Raw genomic sequence first — 17529 nt, 5'->3', positions numbered from 1 at the left:
TAGCTCAATTATTCTGTGAATTGTTTTGATTAAATTGATTCCTATTTTTTATCTTAAGTGTTTTGCATATCCAGCACATAGATCTAGTCTTTCCCCAATTCTGAAAGGCCTATTTCTACTGTGTCCTGTATTGCTGCATCTTGTCTCCTTTACCTCAATTAATTGCTGATGTCATCTCTTAGCTATTTCCAAAAGGGTGTCTGAGTTGCTTCACTTACTTTATTACATACTAATCCTTATGAAGTCACTATAGACAGACCTACCATTATCACACTATATATGCTGTATATACTGAGGTCTATCATCTATGTTACCTCATGTGAGTCTTCTCTCAAGGCTTCAAGATAGATATTCCTTTTACTCCCCATAAGAGGTTCTGAAGCTCAGAGTTTGGACCTAGTATGTTTAAACTTAAATATCTAGTGAATGGTAGATACATATTCAACACCCCTTCAGGTCAACTTCAAAGTCTATATTCCTTCACTAGGTTTTGGTAACTGAGAATTTGCCTTTGGAGGGCTGGATCACAACACTGCTTTCATGCTATTTGGCTATTTGTTCTACTTTCTATTCTCCCTTTCAATTCTAGCATTGTTCAGCCTCTACAAAAATCAAGATTCCTTTTTCTGTATTTCAAATATATAATATTGAGTCAAACTATTTTTAGCACTGTGCAAGGCACTGTATGGGATACAAAAATAAATGCATCTGTGGATAACCTTGGGAACTTCTATTTTAATCGTTACAACATGAGCTGGAATAGCCTGCATACAGTTGTCTACAGTAGGAGACAGAATAAAAGTATCATTATTGAGCCCATGATAGAAACTCACAAGAAGAAGAAAGCAACCCCAGAAACCTCTCCTCTTTGGATCTTGGTTGATTTGTTTTGTTTGCCATAGTGTTTACAGGGATGGGGAGCAGAGGAAAGGTGATTTTATTGGTTCACTCTCATTGCTATTTTTTTTAATAATTAGCCTAAGTTTTGGTGAGAAACAAGATTGCAAAAGAGGATCTAGGCAGGGATGGGGCATGCAGATAGTTATTGTATTTTGCTAATACTTTCTCCTTGTAGTGATAGTGGAGAGGGAGAGGGAGGGAGGGAGGAAAGGAGGGAGGGAGAGAGAGAGAGAGAGATCAATCTTACCCTGGTTAAATTTAATCTGACAACCCAAAATCCATTCACTCAATGTAATGGTGAATACATTAAATTATGGAGTTGGGATATACAATGATGAACTGAAATATATATATACACACACTATGGAGAAATAGGCTGTCAACATAAATATTCTATGGCAGGAAGTGATAGAAAGGGATAGAAAAGATTTGATTATACAATATAAGAGAAGAAAGAGGCTATTTCCTCCTAGAAGCATCAGTGAAAAGTATAAGAAGATAGGAAAATTTAGTAGGAATAGCCAATCTCCATTAATTCCTAACCATATTCCAAGCTTGTGTTGTCATAAGCCTAAATTGATTCTTGCAAAACTCTGTGAGATAGCTTCTATCATTCTCTCCCCTTCCCTCCTCCTATTTGACCATTAAGAAAAACCACTGCATAGAGAAGTTAAATAACTTGCCAGTAAACAGTTTGCAGTTCAGCTCTAGAGTCTGGCCACTTAACCACACAGTGGTAACCCTCAGTGGCTGTGTCCTGGAGGATGAGGGGAGTGGATTTTGCACATGAGAACTAGCAGAGCAAGTAGAGAAATAGGAAAAGATGAAAGGAACATGGGGTGTCAGATCACACAATTTAGAAAGAGAGATATACGAAGAGAAGATATTGTAAATAAGAAAATTTTTAACATAAAACTAGGCTAGAATCAGGTCATAAAGGAAATCAAGTCACTTTCTAAAGGGTGAATCTTGACTTTTTATACTTGGCGGGTTTTGAAAGGTCTCATCTTATGACATACGAGGTTTGTAGAAAGACTAATCTGACAGTCACATGCGAGATGAATATGACACTTGCATAGAGGGTAGCAAGACCAGTTAAGGAGATTATAATCAATAACAGAGAACATAACTTGGAGTGAAAGAAGTGACAATGACAATGAGAAATTGCCAAAGAGGCTGTGAGGAATTACAAATGGAAGTGCAACACTGAGAGTTTAGTGATTGAGAAAGAGGAGTCAGAAGAAAAATGTGAGACTTGAGCTTGGGTAATTGTAAGGGTAGGGGTGTTAGCCACCCAGCTCTGAAACAGGAGACCTCAAGGGCTGTGTAACAAATGAAGAAGTTAATTTTGCACATGGAGCTATGTAGACTGAGCTGTTGGCTGGCTGATCTTCTGATAGTAAATATGATAATTAGTTCTGATAGTGTTTGAATGCATTCTATAGGGTATAGCTTTTTAAAAACTGAATCAAAGTCAGGGCCTGAGAGGAAGAGTATACCCCAGGGTTTATGATGAGAACTTTGAACTGGCAGATTTTCTTGAAACTTCTGGGTCTTCCCCTTTATTGGAAGATAGGATCCCTCAATCCCTTTACTCAAAGATATGTAGAAGCCTCAAATAAAATAAATGTTTTATAAAACTATGCTGTTTTTCTCAGGACTTTTCCCAACTTTTCTCCTGGTTGCTGGAGCAATTACCAGGGATTTATCTCAGCAAGACCCAACTGGGAAATTATTGGGACTGTTAAAGGACCTGGATCATCTGTATCAGTGGAGGGTATGTTCAAGAATGGCTCCTGAGAGTTCTGGGTTGATGGGTCAGAATATAAAGCTGGATAATAAAGAACTGTCATTATGGGGGCATTCTCTCATAATACAGCATTTAATCCCTGGAAAGGGTGCACTCTCTCTCTTTCTTCAACGTTCAGGGACACTTTACTACTGAGCTACATCCCTTTTTATCTTTTTTTTAAATTATTGAGATAGAGTCTCAGTTAGTTGAGGAGGCTGGCCTCAAACTTGCCTTAGCATCCTGAGTAACTGGGATCATTGGTATGTGACACTATGACCAGCCCCAGGGTATGATTTATTTTATGTTTCTGGGGTAGATATCCAGAAGCTTGGAAGAAGTGATGGTCCTCATGAAATGAAGTAGAAATGTCAAAACAGACTGTAGAAGAAGGGTTCAAGCAGACACAGAGAAGTAGTCATGCTAAGGTCTCTTTAAAATGAAAGAACAGTGAACTCACAGGATGACTGTATTCTTTGGGAGGCCCAGGGGATATTCTGTTGAGGTGATAAGAGATGCACTGTGAGGGGGACCTTGGCATTATTAAGAAGCTTAGTAGCCACTTCTTTCTGCAGGCTGAGCTAACAGCAGGAGTTGCTGCTACAGAACTGAACTACCGAGTAGTGTTGGTAAACAAAACATCTGGGATTCTTGTTTAAAAAACAGAAAAAAAAACATTTTTTTTCTTCCACAATTCTTTGACTTGCTCTTTGTTTTATTTGCTATTTAAATATCTTCCAAGGGTGTGTGCTTCCAGGAGTGCAAGATATTTCCAGGGTAAGAGTATACCCTTGAATTAGGAAGACTTCTCAAGAGAAATAGAATCAATAATATTGATTGATTGATTGGAATTGGCTGAGGTGATTATGGGGGCTAAGTCTCACAGTTTGCACCAAGCTGGAGATTCAGGAGGCCTGTTGTGTAGTTCCAATCTGAGTCCATGTTCAAAGGCATAAGATGACTGGTCTTTTAGCTAGAAGACACCAGATACAGAGAGTGAAGGCTCCATTACTCAGTCTTTCTATTGAATTCACTCCTTTAGTGAAATGAAAGAGGACCACTCACTTTGGGGAGGAAAATCAGTTTACTGATTTAAAAGTTGATCTCATCAGGAAGCACCCTCACAGGCACACCCAGGATAATTTTAAATCAAATATCTGTGCACCCTGTGGCCTGATCAAGTTGACACATTAAAATTAACCATCAAAGAGCTACAGATAGCAAGTACTCTGGAAATTTTAGTAAGATACTTGTGTTGCAGAGAGTGGAAGGCATAACATAATACATTCAGGGCCCACTATATGAATAAGAAAATAGGATAATACTTAGTAAGCCTCTTCAGGTTTTGGAGTTAGCACATTCTGCACTTTAGATACTGCTGCAACCATATTGCAGGTGATGTGAAAGATAGCTAAATTTGTGTGGGGCTAAGAGCAAAAAAGTATTCCATTGCACATTGAGGCTGTAGCACAGGTGAACCTGCTGTTTGACCAAATGATCAGGCAGACTTCACAGTATTAGAGATGTCTGTGGGTGGGGCTAAAGGAGGCTGCACTGAAGCCTGGGCCAAGCCCCAGATAGGAGAGTTTAGAATAGATCCCTAGGATCCTTGAAAAAACACATTCCTTCTGCAGCAGATAAATATGTATCACTTGGAAAAAAACCCAATACTGTTTTGCTAACCCCCTAGCAGAGGACATTAAACGATTGGTCAGAACTGGCTATTATAAGGTAAGTGCTATCAGAATCACCAAATTGGGCTTCTCAGTAATCCATGTGAATGGAAGTAGTTCATCTGCTATTAGTCTTGAATAGGTTAGAGGGTGGGTTTCACGTATATGTTGGATACAGTCCTTTGCCAGATATGTGTTTTGTAAATGTGTTTTCCCAGTCTGTGGCTAGCCTTTTCCTCTTGACAGTGTGTTTTACAGAGCAACTTTTAACTTTTTAAAATTATAATTTTAACTACGTCAGCTTATTGATTTCTTTGTATCTAAGAAATCATCACAGCACCCAAATTTGTCTAGGGTTTTGTCTATGTCATCTTCTATGAGTTTTGTGTTTTGTACCTAGGTCTATATGATCCATTTTGAGTTACTGTTTTGTAAAGAGCCTGTCCTTTTCAATTTTTATTTTGGCTTATACTTTATTTCTCTTTTATGCTGCTGTAAAGAACTAGGAGACTTATTTTGTTAACATAAATCTATACATATTTGCAACTAGCCTTTGCCTTCCAGTTTTAATCAACCAGGTAATTAGAGGAGCCCCCTAAGTTGCTTAAAGATACCACTTAGAGTGAAAGTTTGCTTACTGAACAATTAACAATTAAACCACAGATGGTTAATATAGTTTCCAATGTGCCAAACACTTATTAATGATAATTATGGATTTATATTTTTAAAGCTTTTCTTTTAAATTTATAATACACTCTACACATCTCAGTTTTTTTTTTTTTTTTTTTGCCCCTGGTAGACTAAGCCCAAGAATAAAAATTTGTGTGCATTTGGTGGAAGGAATAATGAGATTTTTCTCCCTGTGGTGTGGATGAAATAAATCATGTCTACAATGCTTTGTGGAGTTCATGATTGATGCTAGATGACTCTTGGTCTGTGTTCAGTATGTGTAGATGCTCAAAAAAAAGGCAATAAAATAAAAAATAATCACAATACAGAAACAAGAAAAATTGGCAACACATTTTTAATGGAAAAATAATTTGATACTAAGCTAAGGAACGAAACAATGCTGTGCACAGAGTGATGGTTAATTCAATGCATTAATTTGTTGGGTTACGAGATTGCCAGATTTGTTCAAACATTATTTTGGGGGTTTCTGTGAAAGTATTTTTGGTTAAGATTAGCATTTAAATTTATAGACTGTGTAAAGATTATTGCCCTGCCTAATGTGGGTGGTCTTCATCTAATCAATTGAAGGCCTGATTAGGACAAAAAGGCTCAGCCTTCAACTAGTGGAAAACACTTTTTTTCTGTCTGACTACTTCAAACTGGGATGTTAATTTTTTTCTACTTTCAGACTCAAACGGAAATATGAATTCTTCTTGGATCTTGAGCCTGCTGTTTTTGGTAACTGTACTATCGCTGGCTTTCCTGGTCGTAGGCTTTCAGGTTCAGGCTATAATCCCACTATCAGCTCTCCTGGGTCTCCAGCTTGCTGACTCACCCTGCAGCTCTTGAACTTTCCAGTCTGCATAATCTCATGAACGCTTCCTTAAAATCAATTCCTCTGTATATATCCTGTTCTGTTTCTCTAGAGAACCCTGGTGAATACACATGGGTTTGTTTGCTAGTCTTTCAACACTAATGGCTATATTTACTTTGAAATGTATGAAATTTGCCAATTGATAATTAAAGAAAGCTCATTACCAGGCAAATAAAAAAAATCATTTCCCTTTGAAAGATAATATTTACATTATAGAAACACTGAAAAAGAATCTAGTAAACTAATAAAAACAAAAATGCAAATTACTTGCAGCTAATTGGTTGTGTCTTCAAATACATTCTAAATTATTAATTTACTAAAGAGTAAATATCTCTCTTTAAATATAATGTTACTATGGTTAACATAAAAATTATAATGTTTTATTTTTCTTTAGTGTAATTGTATTAAAAGTTTGTTGAGGGGGAAATAGAAGAAAAGCCAAAGAATTCAAATTTTCTCTGAACTTCTAAACTTTTTTTGAACCATTAACTACTTGTTCAATTCCCAATCTCTGTATGCAGTTAAATAACCAAGTTGAAGGTGTTCATATTAGACTGTAAATTCCAACATATTATCACTTGTGCTTTATTCGCTGTGGCATTTCAAGTACTTTATTTTTTTAAAAAAAACTTTGAGGCATAATATTATTTAGAGAAGATCTAGATTCACAACAAACCTAAGAGGAAGATATGGAGATTTCTCATAACATCCTTTGCCTTTCTCTGTCTTCCCTGTTAAACAATATCCCCCACCAAAACTGATGAAGCTATTAAAACTGATGAAGCTACATTGCTACATCATTATCACCTGAAGTCCACCATTTATATGAGGGATAACTCTTGGTGCTATATATTTTATGGGTTTGGACAAATTTAAAATAACATTGTATTATCATAGAGTGGTGATGGGCCCTAAATCCTGGGCTTCACCTGTTGATTTTCCCTCTCTCTAATCCCCAGCAACCAGTGACTATTTTTTTTACTGTCTCCATAGTTTTCCCAATTTTTAAATAAATTTCTGGCACAGGGATATTAAAAAAGTACTTATCAAGGTAACTGACAGTTTCCAGTTTGATAATTAATGATAAGAACCCATTTTACACCATAACTGGCACAGTTGACCAATCTTTTTCCTTTCTGAAATGCTTCCTTTTTGGTTTAACATTATTTTCTTTCTTGTTTACTGGGTATTTCTTCCCAATGTTCTGGATTCTTGACCTCATTGTAATACTCCGAAGGCCTCCATACTTGGTCCTCCATTTTCCCCTTGGATAATGACTAATCCCATTGTTTGAAATACTATCCAGATGTTGAGACTCCAGATTTTTTTCTCTAGATCTTAACTTTATCCTGAGGCCCAGACTTATATTCTTTTCCAGCTTTACTCAAGTATGATTGACAAATGAAAATCGTATGTATTTGAACATCTCCCATTTCCCCCAGCACCAGCCCCTGTTACCACCATTTTGTTCTCCTTTTGTATGATTTTTTCTCCAGATGGCATATTGTAGTGAGGGCACACAGTATTTGTGTTTCTGTACATAGCTTATTTCACTTAGGATAAACTTCTCCAGGTTCATCTATATTGTCATCAATGGCAGGATATCCTTCTCTTTGAAGGATGAATAAAATTTTATATCTACATCATGGTATGGTTTAGATAGTAGGTGTCCCCAAAAGCACAGGTGTGAGACAATGCAAGAATATTCACAGGTGAAATGATTGGTTTAGGAGAGCCTTAACCCAATCAGTGAATTAACTCCTTAACAGGGATTAATGGAGTGTTAACTGTAGGCTGGTAAGGTGTAGCTGGAAGACATGTGTTCCTGGGGTTCAAGTCTTTGGGGTCTATATTTGGTGAGCTGAATTTAGTCTATCAGTGCTTGATGTGAGATGTGTGAGATGATCGCCTTCACCACACACTTCTGCCATAATGTTCTGCCTTACCTCAATCCTGGAGGAATGGAGCTGGCTATCTGTGGACTGAGACCTCTGAATGAGCCCCCAAATAAACGTTTTCTCCTCTAAAATTGCTCTTATCAGGTCTTTTAGTCACAGCAGTGAAAAAGCTGACTAAAACACTTCACCATTTATTTATTGATCCACTGATGTTTACTTAGTTTGATTCCATTTCTTGGCTATTCTGAATGATACTGCAGTGAGCAAGAAAGCACAGCTGTCTCCTCAACACACTGACCTCATTTCCTTTGGATATACCCAGAAGCAGGATTTCTGGATCATGTGATGGTTCAATTTTTAACTTTTTGAGGAGCTTCCATACAATTTCCCAATAGCCAAACCAATTTACATCCCCACCAAAAAGGCTTTCTCTCTTCCATATCATTCCAATGCTTGTTATCTTATGCAATAAGATGAATGAAAGTATTATGTTAAAGAGGCCAGAAGGTGACACATTATATACTTACATGAGGCAATTTATTTGGTAGCCTTTTTGATTCCATTTATATGGCAAATTGTAGTGATTTCTAGTGGCTTGTGCAGGGGAAGACACTGACTGCAAAAATGGCATGAGGCAACTTTTTGGAGTGATGGAAATATTTTATATCTTAATTGTGGCAGTGGAGTGGTGTTTACAAGATTATATACATTTGACAAAATTCATCACATCACATCCATACAGTGTGATAATTTTTTCATGTGTGCAAAGTATTCTTCAATAAACTTGAATTAAAATCCTCCTCATGGGCTGGGATTGTGGCTCAGTGGCAGAATGCTTGCCTAGCACGTGTAAAGCACTGGGTTCAATCCACTGTGTGTATAATATATATTACACATAAATTTTAAAAATTATATATTTTTTATAATTTTTAAAATATATATAATTTTAAAAAATCCTTTCTCAGATGTCTTCTCATTGCAATTAGATAGATTCAAAATACTTTTTCTTCTATTTGCCCTAACTCTTTGGTGTGCCTGAAAACTTCTTTCTCTAGGTATTTGAATGGCTGACTACATTTAGTTCAGAAGTCAATCTGTCAGAATCTTTTCCTCTAAGGAAAGTTTAAAGGTTCTTTCCTCTCCTTCAAGTCGAAATCTATCCCATTCATTGTCTTACACAGTTAGCACTTTTGTGTCTAAAATCGTTCTTCCCTCTCCTTCAAGTCCTACTCTATCCTATTTTCCTGTTTTATGTACTTAACACTACTCAAATGGTCTTACAGGTGCATTTATTTTCATCTCCCTGCCCCCTGTCCTCATTCATCTGCAAAGGACAGTAGGGGAATGGAAACTGTCAATTGGATTCACTGCTGATTCTCCCAAAGGCATATTGTAGGCGCTGAATGAATAAATGAATAGCAGGTGACTGGATGACTGACTAACTGAAATTTAAACCAGAATTGTAAAACACTGGCACTTCTGTTTAATTGAAGCATTATGGTGCTAAGAATGTGGATCGATGATCATAATGGAGTATCTACTTAAAACATACACATCCATCATAGGCATTTGTTAAGGTCTTTCCATGTGAATGGCACTGAGTTATATGTGGAGGTCAATTATTTTGAAGGAAACAGTCTGTCAATCATTTTCACCCAATTTTTCGAACTTTCTTTGAAGAATTTCAGGGAAAAAGTCTCTTAGTTCTAACATCTGTGAGAAGCTTGTGGAGAGTGTGAGAGTAAGTCATATTTTTCCATTTGTTGGGAGTGTTTATAGATTCTTTGATAGATTTAAGAAATTTTGAAAACATGTATTATTTTCTGTAACAAATCACAATTAACATAGTAAAAACATATGTTGCTTTTGTAGGTGTATTTTAAAAAATAATAATATCCCCAACTCTATTTTTAGAAACATGAAGGGTGGCACTGCATTGGATATCTAAAAGTATGAGTAACTGGGCAGAAAACAATCACTTCACTGATGTTTAACCTGGTGACCATTTTGAGAAATGCTTATTAAAATGTTACAAATGTGTGGTGTATAGTGGTTTGATATGAAGTGTCCTCTAAAAGTTTATGTGTGTGACAATGCAAGGATGTTCAGAGGTGAAATGATTAGATCATGAGAACTATAACCTAATCAGTGGATTAATCCACTGATATGGATTGACTGCATGGTAACAGTAAGCACCCTCTTCTTTTAGAATGCACCCCCTTCTTTTTGATTGCTTTCCTCCTCCATGCCCTTCCACCGTGATGTTCTGCCTTACCTTAGGCCCAGCTGTCTACGGACTGAGACCTCTGAAACTATAAGCCAAAATGCACTTTTCATTCTCTCATTATTCTTGCCAGATCTCTGGTCATAAGAATGGAAAAGCTAACTAAAATTATATACACATATATATAGAATGTGGGGTGTGTTTGTGTATTTATATCTGGTTTAGTTTTTTTTTTTGAGAGGCTGCGAATCAAACCTAGGTCCTTGCACATGCTAAACATGTGCTTTGCCACTGAGCCACATCTCCATCTCTGAGCTTGTAGATTTTCATATGTAAAGAAATCTGAACCCAGACTACCTATGGGAACATAAGAGCAGTTAATAAGAAACACATACACACACACACAGCAACACAGAACTGTTCTTTATGGTGGCTATGATCTAGAACTTATTCTAGTATTTTATATTATTTTTTTGTCTTTTTATATTTTATTTTTGAAGAGCTTATCAGACCAAAAAAATCAAGGAGGAAAACCCCTCTTCATGGATTCAGCATTGTGCTTCAGGGGCCCAAATGATTCACTGCAGTGACACCTCTCCCTTCTGGACAGTAATAGTGAGGTGGAAGCAGGGGATGCAGATGTGGATGTGACAGCAGTTTACGATGCTGTTTGTCACCTCTGCTTCAGACCCTCTCATTCCCCTTCTTCTCAGAAGTGAATAACATATTCTTAGTATATACTTAGTGACAGTGAAAATCAAACATTCCTGCAAATTATGTTTTATTTAAGTAGCACCAGATCAAGTGAAGTTACAGTAATTCTGCTGCTTCACTTATTAAATGGCATAAGTTCATTAAAATGTTCAAAGTGTCAAGTCCCAATCTTGGGACTAGGGTGTAGCTCAGTGGAAAAAATGTTAGTATAGCATGCCTGAGACCCAGGTTTGATCCCTAGAAGCTAAAAAATAATCCTAATCTTAAATATTTTGCTATAATTTCTATTTTCCTGTTAGCTAGAATTTCTGGAATTTAGCTGTATTTAGTGTCACTAGGAGACCAGTACATGGTTTCATTTAATAAGTAAAATGATTATTTTGTAACTGGTAGACATAATTTTCATTTCTTTCATTGTGAATGATAAAACAGTATGTACTTACTTTGTACTTCCTTTTTCATTTCCTATTTTATTTGTTTTTCAATTCCACATATACTCGATATAATAAATCTAGAGTGCCACTATATACTTTATATTGAACCCTTTCTAAGGGATGTTTTAAACATCCTGTTGTCTAGTATTCTTTGATATAGAAATTATAGTAAAAGTAATACTTTTGTGACCCACTTCAAACAATTATCTCCTTTTTCCTGAACTCTTTTAAGTACTAAACATTATATTCTTAGCACCCCCCAAAATACCTTGGTTTGTTAGGCCACCTCTCTGGAGTAGGTATTGCTTACTTACTTTTGCTTCTTGACTTTGACCAGAGGAGTTCTTTAAACTCTGCAGTTAGGAAGAAAACATAAAGGTTATTTGAACATGACACAGCAGAATGAAAACCATATACAGTATCTTACTCGTTCATCTCAAAGGAGTAACTAGGGCAACAAGAGAATGAGGAACATAAGAAAAATAGGTCTTACTTGCTGTCCATTTGCAACCTGGTGGGTACCAGAGTAGAGGCTTTCAAATAAAGTAAAGTAAGTCCCACTGTGAGACACACAATAGCTAGTTTCCTGTTCTCAGGTTCAATAGTTAGAAAATGCCAAAGCTGGTATCTGAGCCAACTCTGCTCAGACTAGTGCACTACAATACCTCCACTTCAGGAGATGTCTGTATGATGTACAATCACATCTTTGTACTAATATTTTTGTATATTTTCTGGTTGGGCTAGGATTTGTGTCTTTGTTTAAATGACTCTGGTCTAGGGTTATGTTCAGTGTGTCTTAAACCATTCTTGTCTGGTGCTGTCTAATATGGGGCTGATCTGTTCTCTATATCAGGGTCTTTATAATTAATTGCAAAAAATCATCAGTCTATTTATTGGTCTACAGTAACTAGAAATCCAGGTTATAAATATGCTACTGACAGTCTTGTTGAAAGGATGCAGCCCTCCTGAACTTTCTTCCTGTAACCTAAAGGCCTCCAGGTATTTAGCACTCTGGGAGTAATGTAACTGAGGGCTTTCAGGTCCTGAATTTCTGTTTCTGAGCTCTTTGCTTGCTGCCTTCGTGGTCAACATTCTCTTGCTTGAGGGGCTGGGGAGATTTTTTGAAGAAACAGGCACTCCTGAACACTGGGTCAGAGCTGAAAACAAATAGTTGTCATACTTCTTAGGAAGTATCACGGGAAGTATGCAGTTAAATCCCTTGTCTGGGTAATAACAGTTCTGGTTTCTATGCTTGAATCATTTTATGTCCAAGAATCATGTCAATGTTGGTTTTAAAATATGCATGACATCCAAACTGGTTGTCTAAAATTTTTCCATTGAAAGTGTTTTTCTTAACTAAATATTTCAGCATTTCCCCTCACATAGACAACAAAAAATGAGAAACTGAAGCTTATTATGAAAATAAACATTTAGACATCATCTGAAAAATCAAGATTAAATTCAAACCGATACAGTGAATAATACTTTGCTTTTTTGACAGACCTCCAAAAATTCATTTTTGACACATTCTGTCCGTATATTCCAATTTACTAATTATAACTCAATTTAAAAATTTTTTAAAGACTGCCTGCTATCTGCTTTGTCCATGAGAGTATTCCCTAACCCTCTAACCCTAACCCCTAAACCTAACCCTGAATCCTAAACCCTAACCCTAACCCCTAAACCCTATCCCCTAAACCCTAACCCCGACCTCTGACCCCTGACCCTAACCCCTAACCCTAAACCTAACAATAACCCTAACCCTAAAACCCTAACCCTAACCATAAAATCCTAACCCAAAAACCCTAACCCTAACCCTAAAACCCTAACCCCAAAACCCTAACCCTAACCCAAAAACCCTAACCCAAAACCCTAACCCTAACCCTAAAACCCTAACCCCAAAACTCTAACCCTAAAACCCTCACCCTCATCCGAACCCTCACCCCTAACCCCTACACCCTCAATCTAAACTCTAAAGCTAAACCTAACCCTAACCCCAAACCCTCACCCTCACCCTAAACCCTAACCCCAACCCCATCCCTAACCAACCCTAAGCCTTAGCCCTTGTCCCAGCCCCTAACCCCTAGCCCTAGCCCCAACCCCAACCCTAACCCATAACCTTAGCCCTAGCCCCAGCCCCTAACCCATAACCCCTAACCCTAACCCCAACCCCAACCCTACCCCTACCCCTAACCCTAAACCCTAACAACCCTAACCCTAAACCTTAAACCCTAACCCTAAACCCTAACAACCCTAACACTAACCTGAAACCCTAACCTCTAACCCCAAACCATAACCCCTAACCCTAAACCCAAACCCTAACCCCAAACCCAAACCCATAACCCCCAACCCAACCCCAACCCCTAAACCCTAACCCTAAAACCTAATCCCACCCCTCACCCTCACCCTCAACTTAACCCTAACCAACCCTAACCCTAACACTAAACCCTAAACCTAACTCTAAACCTAACCCTAACCACCAAAACCACCCTAACCCTAAAAACCCTAACCCTAAACCCCTAACCCAACCCCAACCCTAACCCCGAACCCTAACACTAACCCTAAACACGACCCCTGACCCTAACGCCTAACACTAACCCTAACAATAACCCTAACCCTAAAACCCTAACCCTAACCCTAAAACCCTCACCCTCATTTCTCAACCCAAAACCCTAACCCCTACACCTTCACTCTAAACCCTAAACGTAACCCTAACCCCAAACCCTCACCCCTCACTCCTCACCCTAAACCCAACGCCAACCCTAAGCCCTAGCCCTAGCCACAGCCCCTAACCCCTAGCCCTAACCTCAACCCCAACCCTAACCCCTAACCCTAACCCTAGCCCCAACCTAACTCTAACCCTCTAACCCTAACACCCTAACCCTAACCTTAACCCTAACCCTAACCCCAACCCTACACCTACCCCTAAACCCTAACAACCCTAACCCTAAACCCTAACAACCCTAACCCTAACCCTAACAACCCTAAACCCTAACCCCACCCCTCACCCTAACCCTAACCAACCCTAACCCTAAACCCTAACCCCCTAACCCTAACCCCCTAACCCTAACCCTAACCCCCAACCCTAACCCTAACCACCCTAACCCTAACCACCCTAACCCTAACCACCACCACCCTAACCCTAACCTTAACCCTAAACCCTCACCCCCACCCTCACCCTAACCCCTAAATCCATCCCCTAACCCTAACCCTAACCCTCTAACCCTAACCAACCCTAAACCCTAACCCTAACCCTAACACCCTAACCCCCACCCCCTAACCCTTAACCCTTAACCCTAACAATTTTCTCCATTAAATTTCCTCCTGATCAATAAAGATAGTTAGAAATGCAATCTCGCATAGGCTTAAGACAAAAATAAAACCAATACAATTTTATGAAAAGTCTACTTACCTCTACATAACTCTTCACAACAGGGTCCCAAACTCCAGGAGTTTTAATCAATCCACAAATATTTACAGATGTCTTTCAGCTGTCACTGAGCATACTTTGAGTTGCTGAACTGTATGCATAATCATTGTCATCTGCCCGAAGATAAAATATTTTTTAAAGTCATTTGGTGAAGGCCAAGAGTTCAATACCCAGCATCACAAAAAAAACAAAAAAGAGAGAGAAAAGTCGTTTAGTATTGAGAACTTCTGTTAAGACAATAGTAAACTGAGCTATTGTTAAAAGAATAATACATCATGCTCAAGTGGGATCTACTCTAGGAATGCAAGGTTGGCTTAACAACTGAAAATCTATTAATGTAAATAAAGATCTACTGATCTAAACCAAATCAGCAGACCAAAGAACAAAAACTACATGATCATCTTGTGACCATGGACAATCTAGGAACTTTCCACAATCTGATTAAACAGTATCTATGAAAAACCCACAGTAAACATGAAATTTAATAGTGATAGATTGGATGCTTTTTTCCCTAAAATCAAGAACAAGATAAGAATGTCCCCTCTCACTATTTCTATTCATTATACTGGAGGTTTTAGCTAAGGCTTTCAGCAAATTATAGAAAAGACGTCTAGACTGAAAAGGAAAACTATATTTTCTGTCTAGAAAATTCTAAAATTCCATTAAAATTTATTAGAATTAATAAATGAATTCATCAATGTTGCCAGGTACAAGATAAATACAAAAAAATGAATTTACAATGAAGAAGCAAACAATGAAATTAGGAAAACAATGCCATTTGTAAAAGCATCAAAAACTAAAAATAAAAGATGTAAGTTTTATGAAAGAGATGAAAAGTTCCATCTGAAAAGTAATATTGTTGAAACAAATTTCAAAAGACCCAAATAAATATAAAGACACCTCAGATACACAGGTTGGAAGACCACTATTGTTAAACTAGTCTACAGAGTCCTATAATTCCTATCAAAACCACAGGTAATCTTTTTGTATAAATGGACAAGCTAACTATAATTTATATGAAAATCCCAGGGACTGAGAATAGAATAAAATTTTTTTTAAAAGAACAAGGTTGGAAGATTTATTTATTACAAAGCTACAGTAAGCAAGACAGTATGATATAGGTGTAAGGAGGAAAATACATAGATCAATGACAGAAAATTGAGTGTAGAGAAACAACACCTTCATGTTTATGGTATCTGATTTTCAAGAAGGGTACCAAGACAATTCAGTAAGAAAATACTTGTTTTCAACAACTATGTTGGCACAACTGGACATTCACATGCATAATAATTTAGTTAGATTGTTTCCTAACTCATATCACACACAAGAGTTAACTCAAAATAGATTAAAGACCTAAATGCTAGAGTTAAAATTATAAAACTCTTGTAAGTGAAAATCTTTGTGTCTTTGAAGTGGGCAATGGTTTCTTGGATATGCCATAAAAACCATAAGCAACAAAAGCAAAAGCACATAATTGGACTTCATCAAAATAAAAAAAAATTGTGTGTTTCAAAGGACATCAGCAAGCAAGTAAACAGGCAAACTACAGAATAGGAGAAAATATCTCCTATTAAGAGACTTCTGTCTAGAACATATAAAGAACTCATGACCCAATAACTAAAAATTAATGGTTTAATCAAAGTGTATGCAAAGATAAAAATTATTCCAAAGGCATACAAATGGCTCACAGGCACATAAAAAGAGCTCAACATAATTAGTCCATATAAAAATGCAAATTAAAATCACAGATACCATGGACTTTAGTACCCTTCCATTGATAATGGTGGTAATTTAAAATAGTGCAGCTATTTTGGAAAACAATCTAGTGCTCCTTCCAAAGGTTAAACATAGTTATATAATCCAGAAATCTCAGTCTTAGGAACATATTCAAGAAAAATAAAACTGTACATAAATATTCACAGCAATATTATTCAAAAAGTAGAAACCACCCAAATGTCTATCAATTGATAAACGTGGAATGATTAAATGTGGTATCTCTATACAATGGCATGTTATTCAACAACAAAAAGGAATGAAATACAGTTACTTGCAACCTTAAAATCATTATGCTAAGTGAGCACATATTGTACAAATGGTTCCACTTGCATGAGATTCCCAGAATAAATAAATCTCTAAAGATAGAAAGTAGATTAGTGGTTGCCTAGAAGCTTACGAAGAAATGGAGAGTTCAGGGTTTCTTTCTGAGGTGATGAAAATGTTCCAAATTTAATTGTGGTAAAGATTACTGGGCAACTCTATAAATATATTAAAAACTATATGCTTTAAGTGGGTATGTTTATGTGGCATATAAACTATATTCTCAATTTTCAATAAAGCTATTATTTTTTTAAATATGATACCACTATACCCAATAAACTAACAGATATAAAAAAATTCTGAAATTAACAAATGTTAAGGAACATATTGACAAAAGAAAACCCTAATCAGATTACCAGTGGAATATAAATTGGCACTACTTTGGAAAGAGTTTAGCATATTATATATTGCCATGGTTTTTGTTGCCCAAAAACACACTATGATTACTGGCTTGGGCCTCAGTGTGGTACTATGGGAGATGAAAACAGTGGGGGATGGAGCTTTGTGGGAGGTCCTCAGGTCCTCAGGCTAATTCTCATGTAGCCTCCTGTGTTCTCACAAGAGGATTGTTAGAACAGAAACAACCTGGCTCCACCCTCCTTTTCTGTGGCACTCATATTCAAGATGTGACCACTTGCTTCTACCTACTGTAGAGCCACCCAATCTTGGACACTGAATCTCCAAAACTATGAACTTAAATAAACCTTTTCTCTTTGTAAAGTTAGCTTCCTAAGGTATTTCATACATTGACAAAGATGCATATACTTTATGACAATTCTACTCCTAGCAATGCATGCTTATGAAGGGTTAATTTCAAAGCAGCATTA

The 17529-nt window shown here is 37.1% G+C and overlaps 1 protein-coding gene across 2 annotated transcripts in view; it reads right to left on the bottom strand.

Moving 5' to 3' along the window:
• The window catches only part of LOC144372812 (TATA box-binding protein-associated factor RNA polymerase I subunit A-like), a 50583-nt gene that overhangs the window by 19176 nt on the left and 13878 nt on the right, over positions 1 to 17529 (bottom strand). Inside the window, exons 6-7 of one of the 2 annotated variants that reach the window (XM_078036056.1) lie at positions 14588 to 14718; positions 11490 to 11528 (exon numbers count right to left, since the gene is read on the bottom strand). In XM_078036056.1, the coding sequence (XP_077892182.1) occupies positions 14663 to 14718 (56 nt within the window). In that variant the 3' untranslated portion in view covers positions 11490 to 11528; positions 14588 to 14662. Of the gene's footprint in view, positions 1 to 5371; positions 11529 to 14587; positions 14719 to 17529 lie in introns of those variants that run through there. The other variant, XM_078036055.1, reaches the window with a different exon arrangement.

This window comes from Ictidomys tridecemlineatus, unplaced genomic scaffold, assembly GCF_052094955.1.
Source record: "Ictidomys tridecemlineatus isolate mIctTri1 unplaced genomic scaffold, mIctTri1.hap1 Scaffold_165, whole genome shotgun sequence".
Classification (NCBI taxonomy): Eukaryota; Metazoa; Chordata; class Mammalia; order Rodentia; family Sciuridae; genus Ictidomys; species Ictidomys tridecemlineatus.
This window is presented reverse-complemented; position numbering and strand designations above follow the sequence as displayed.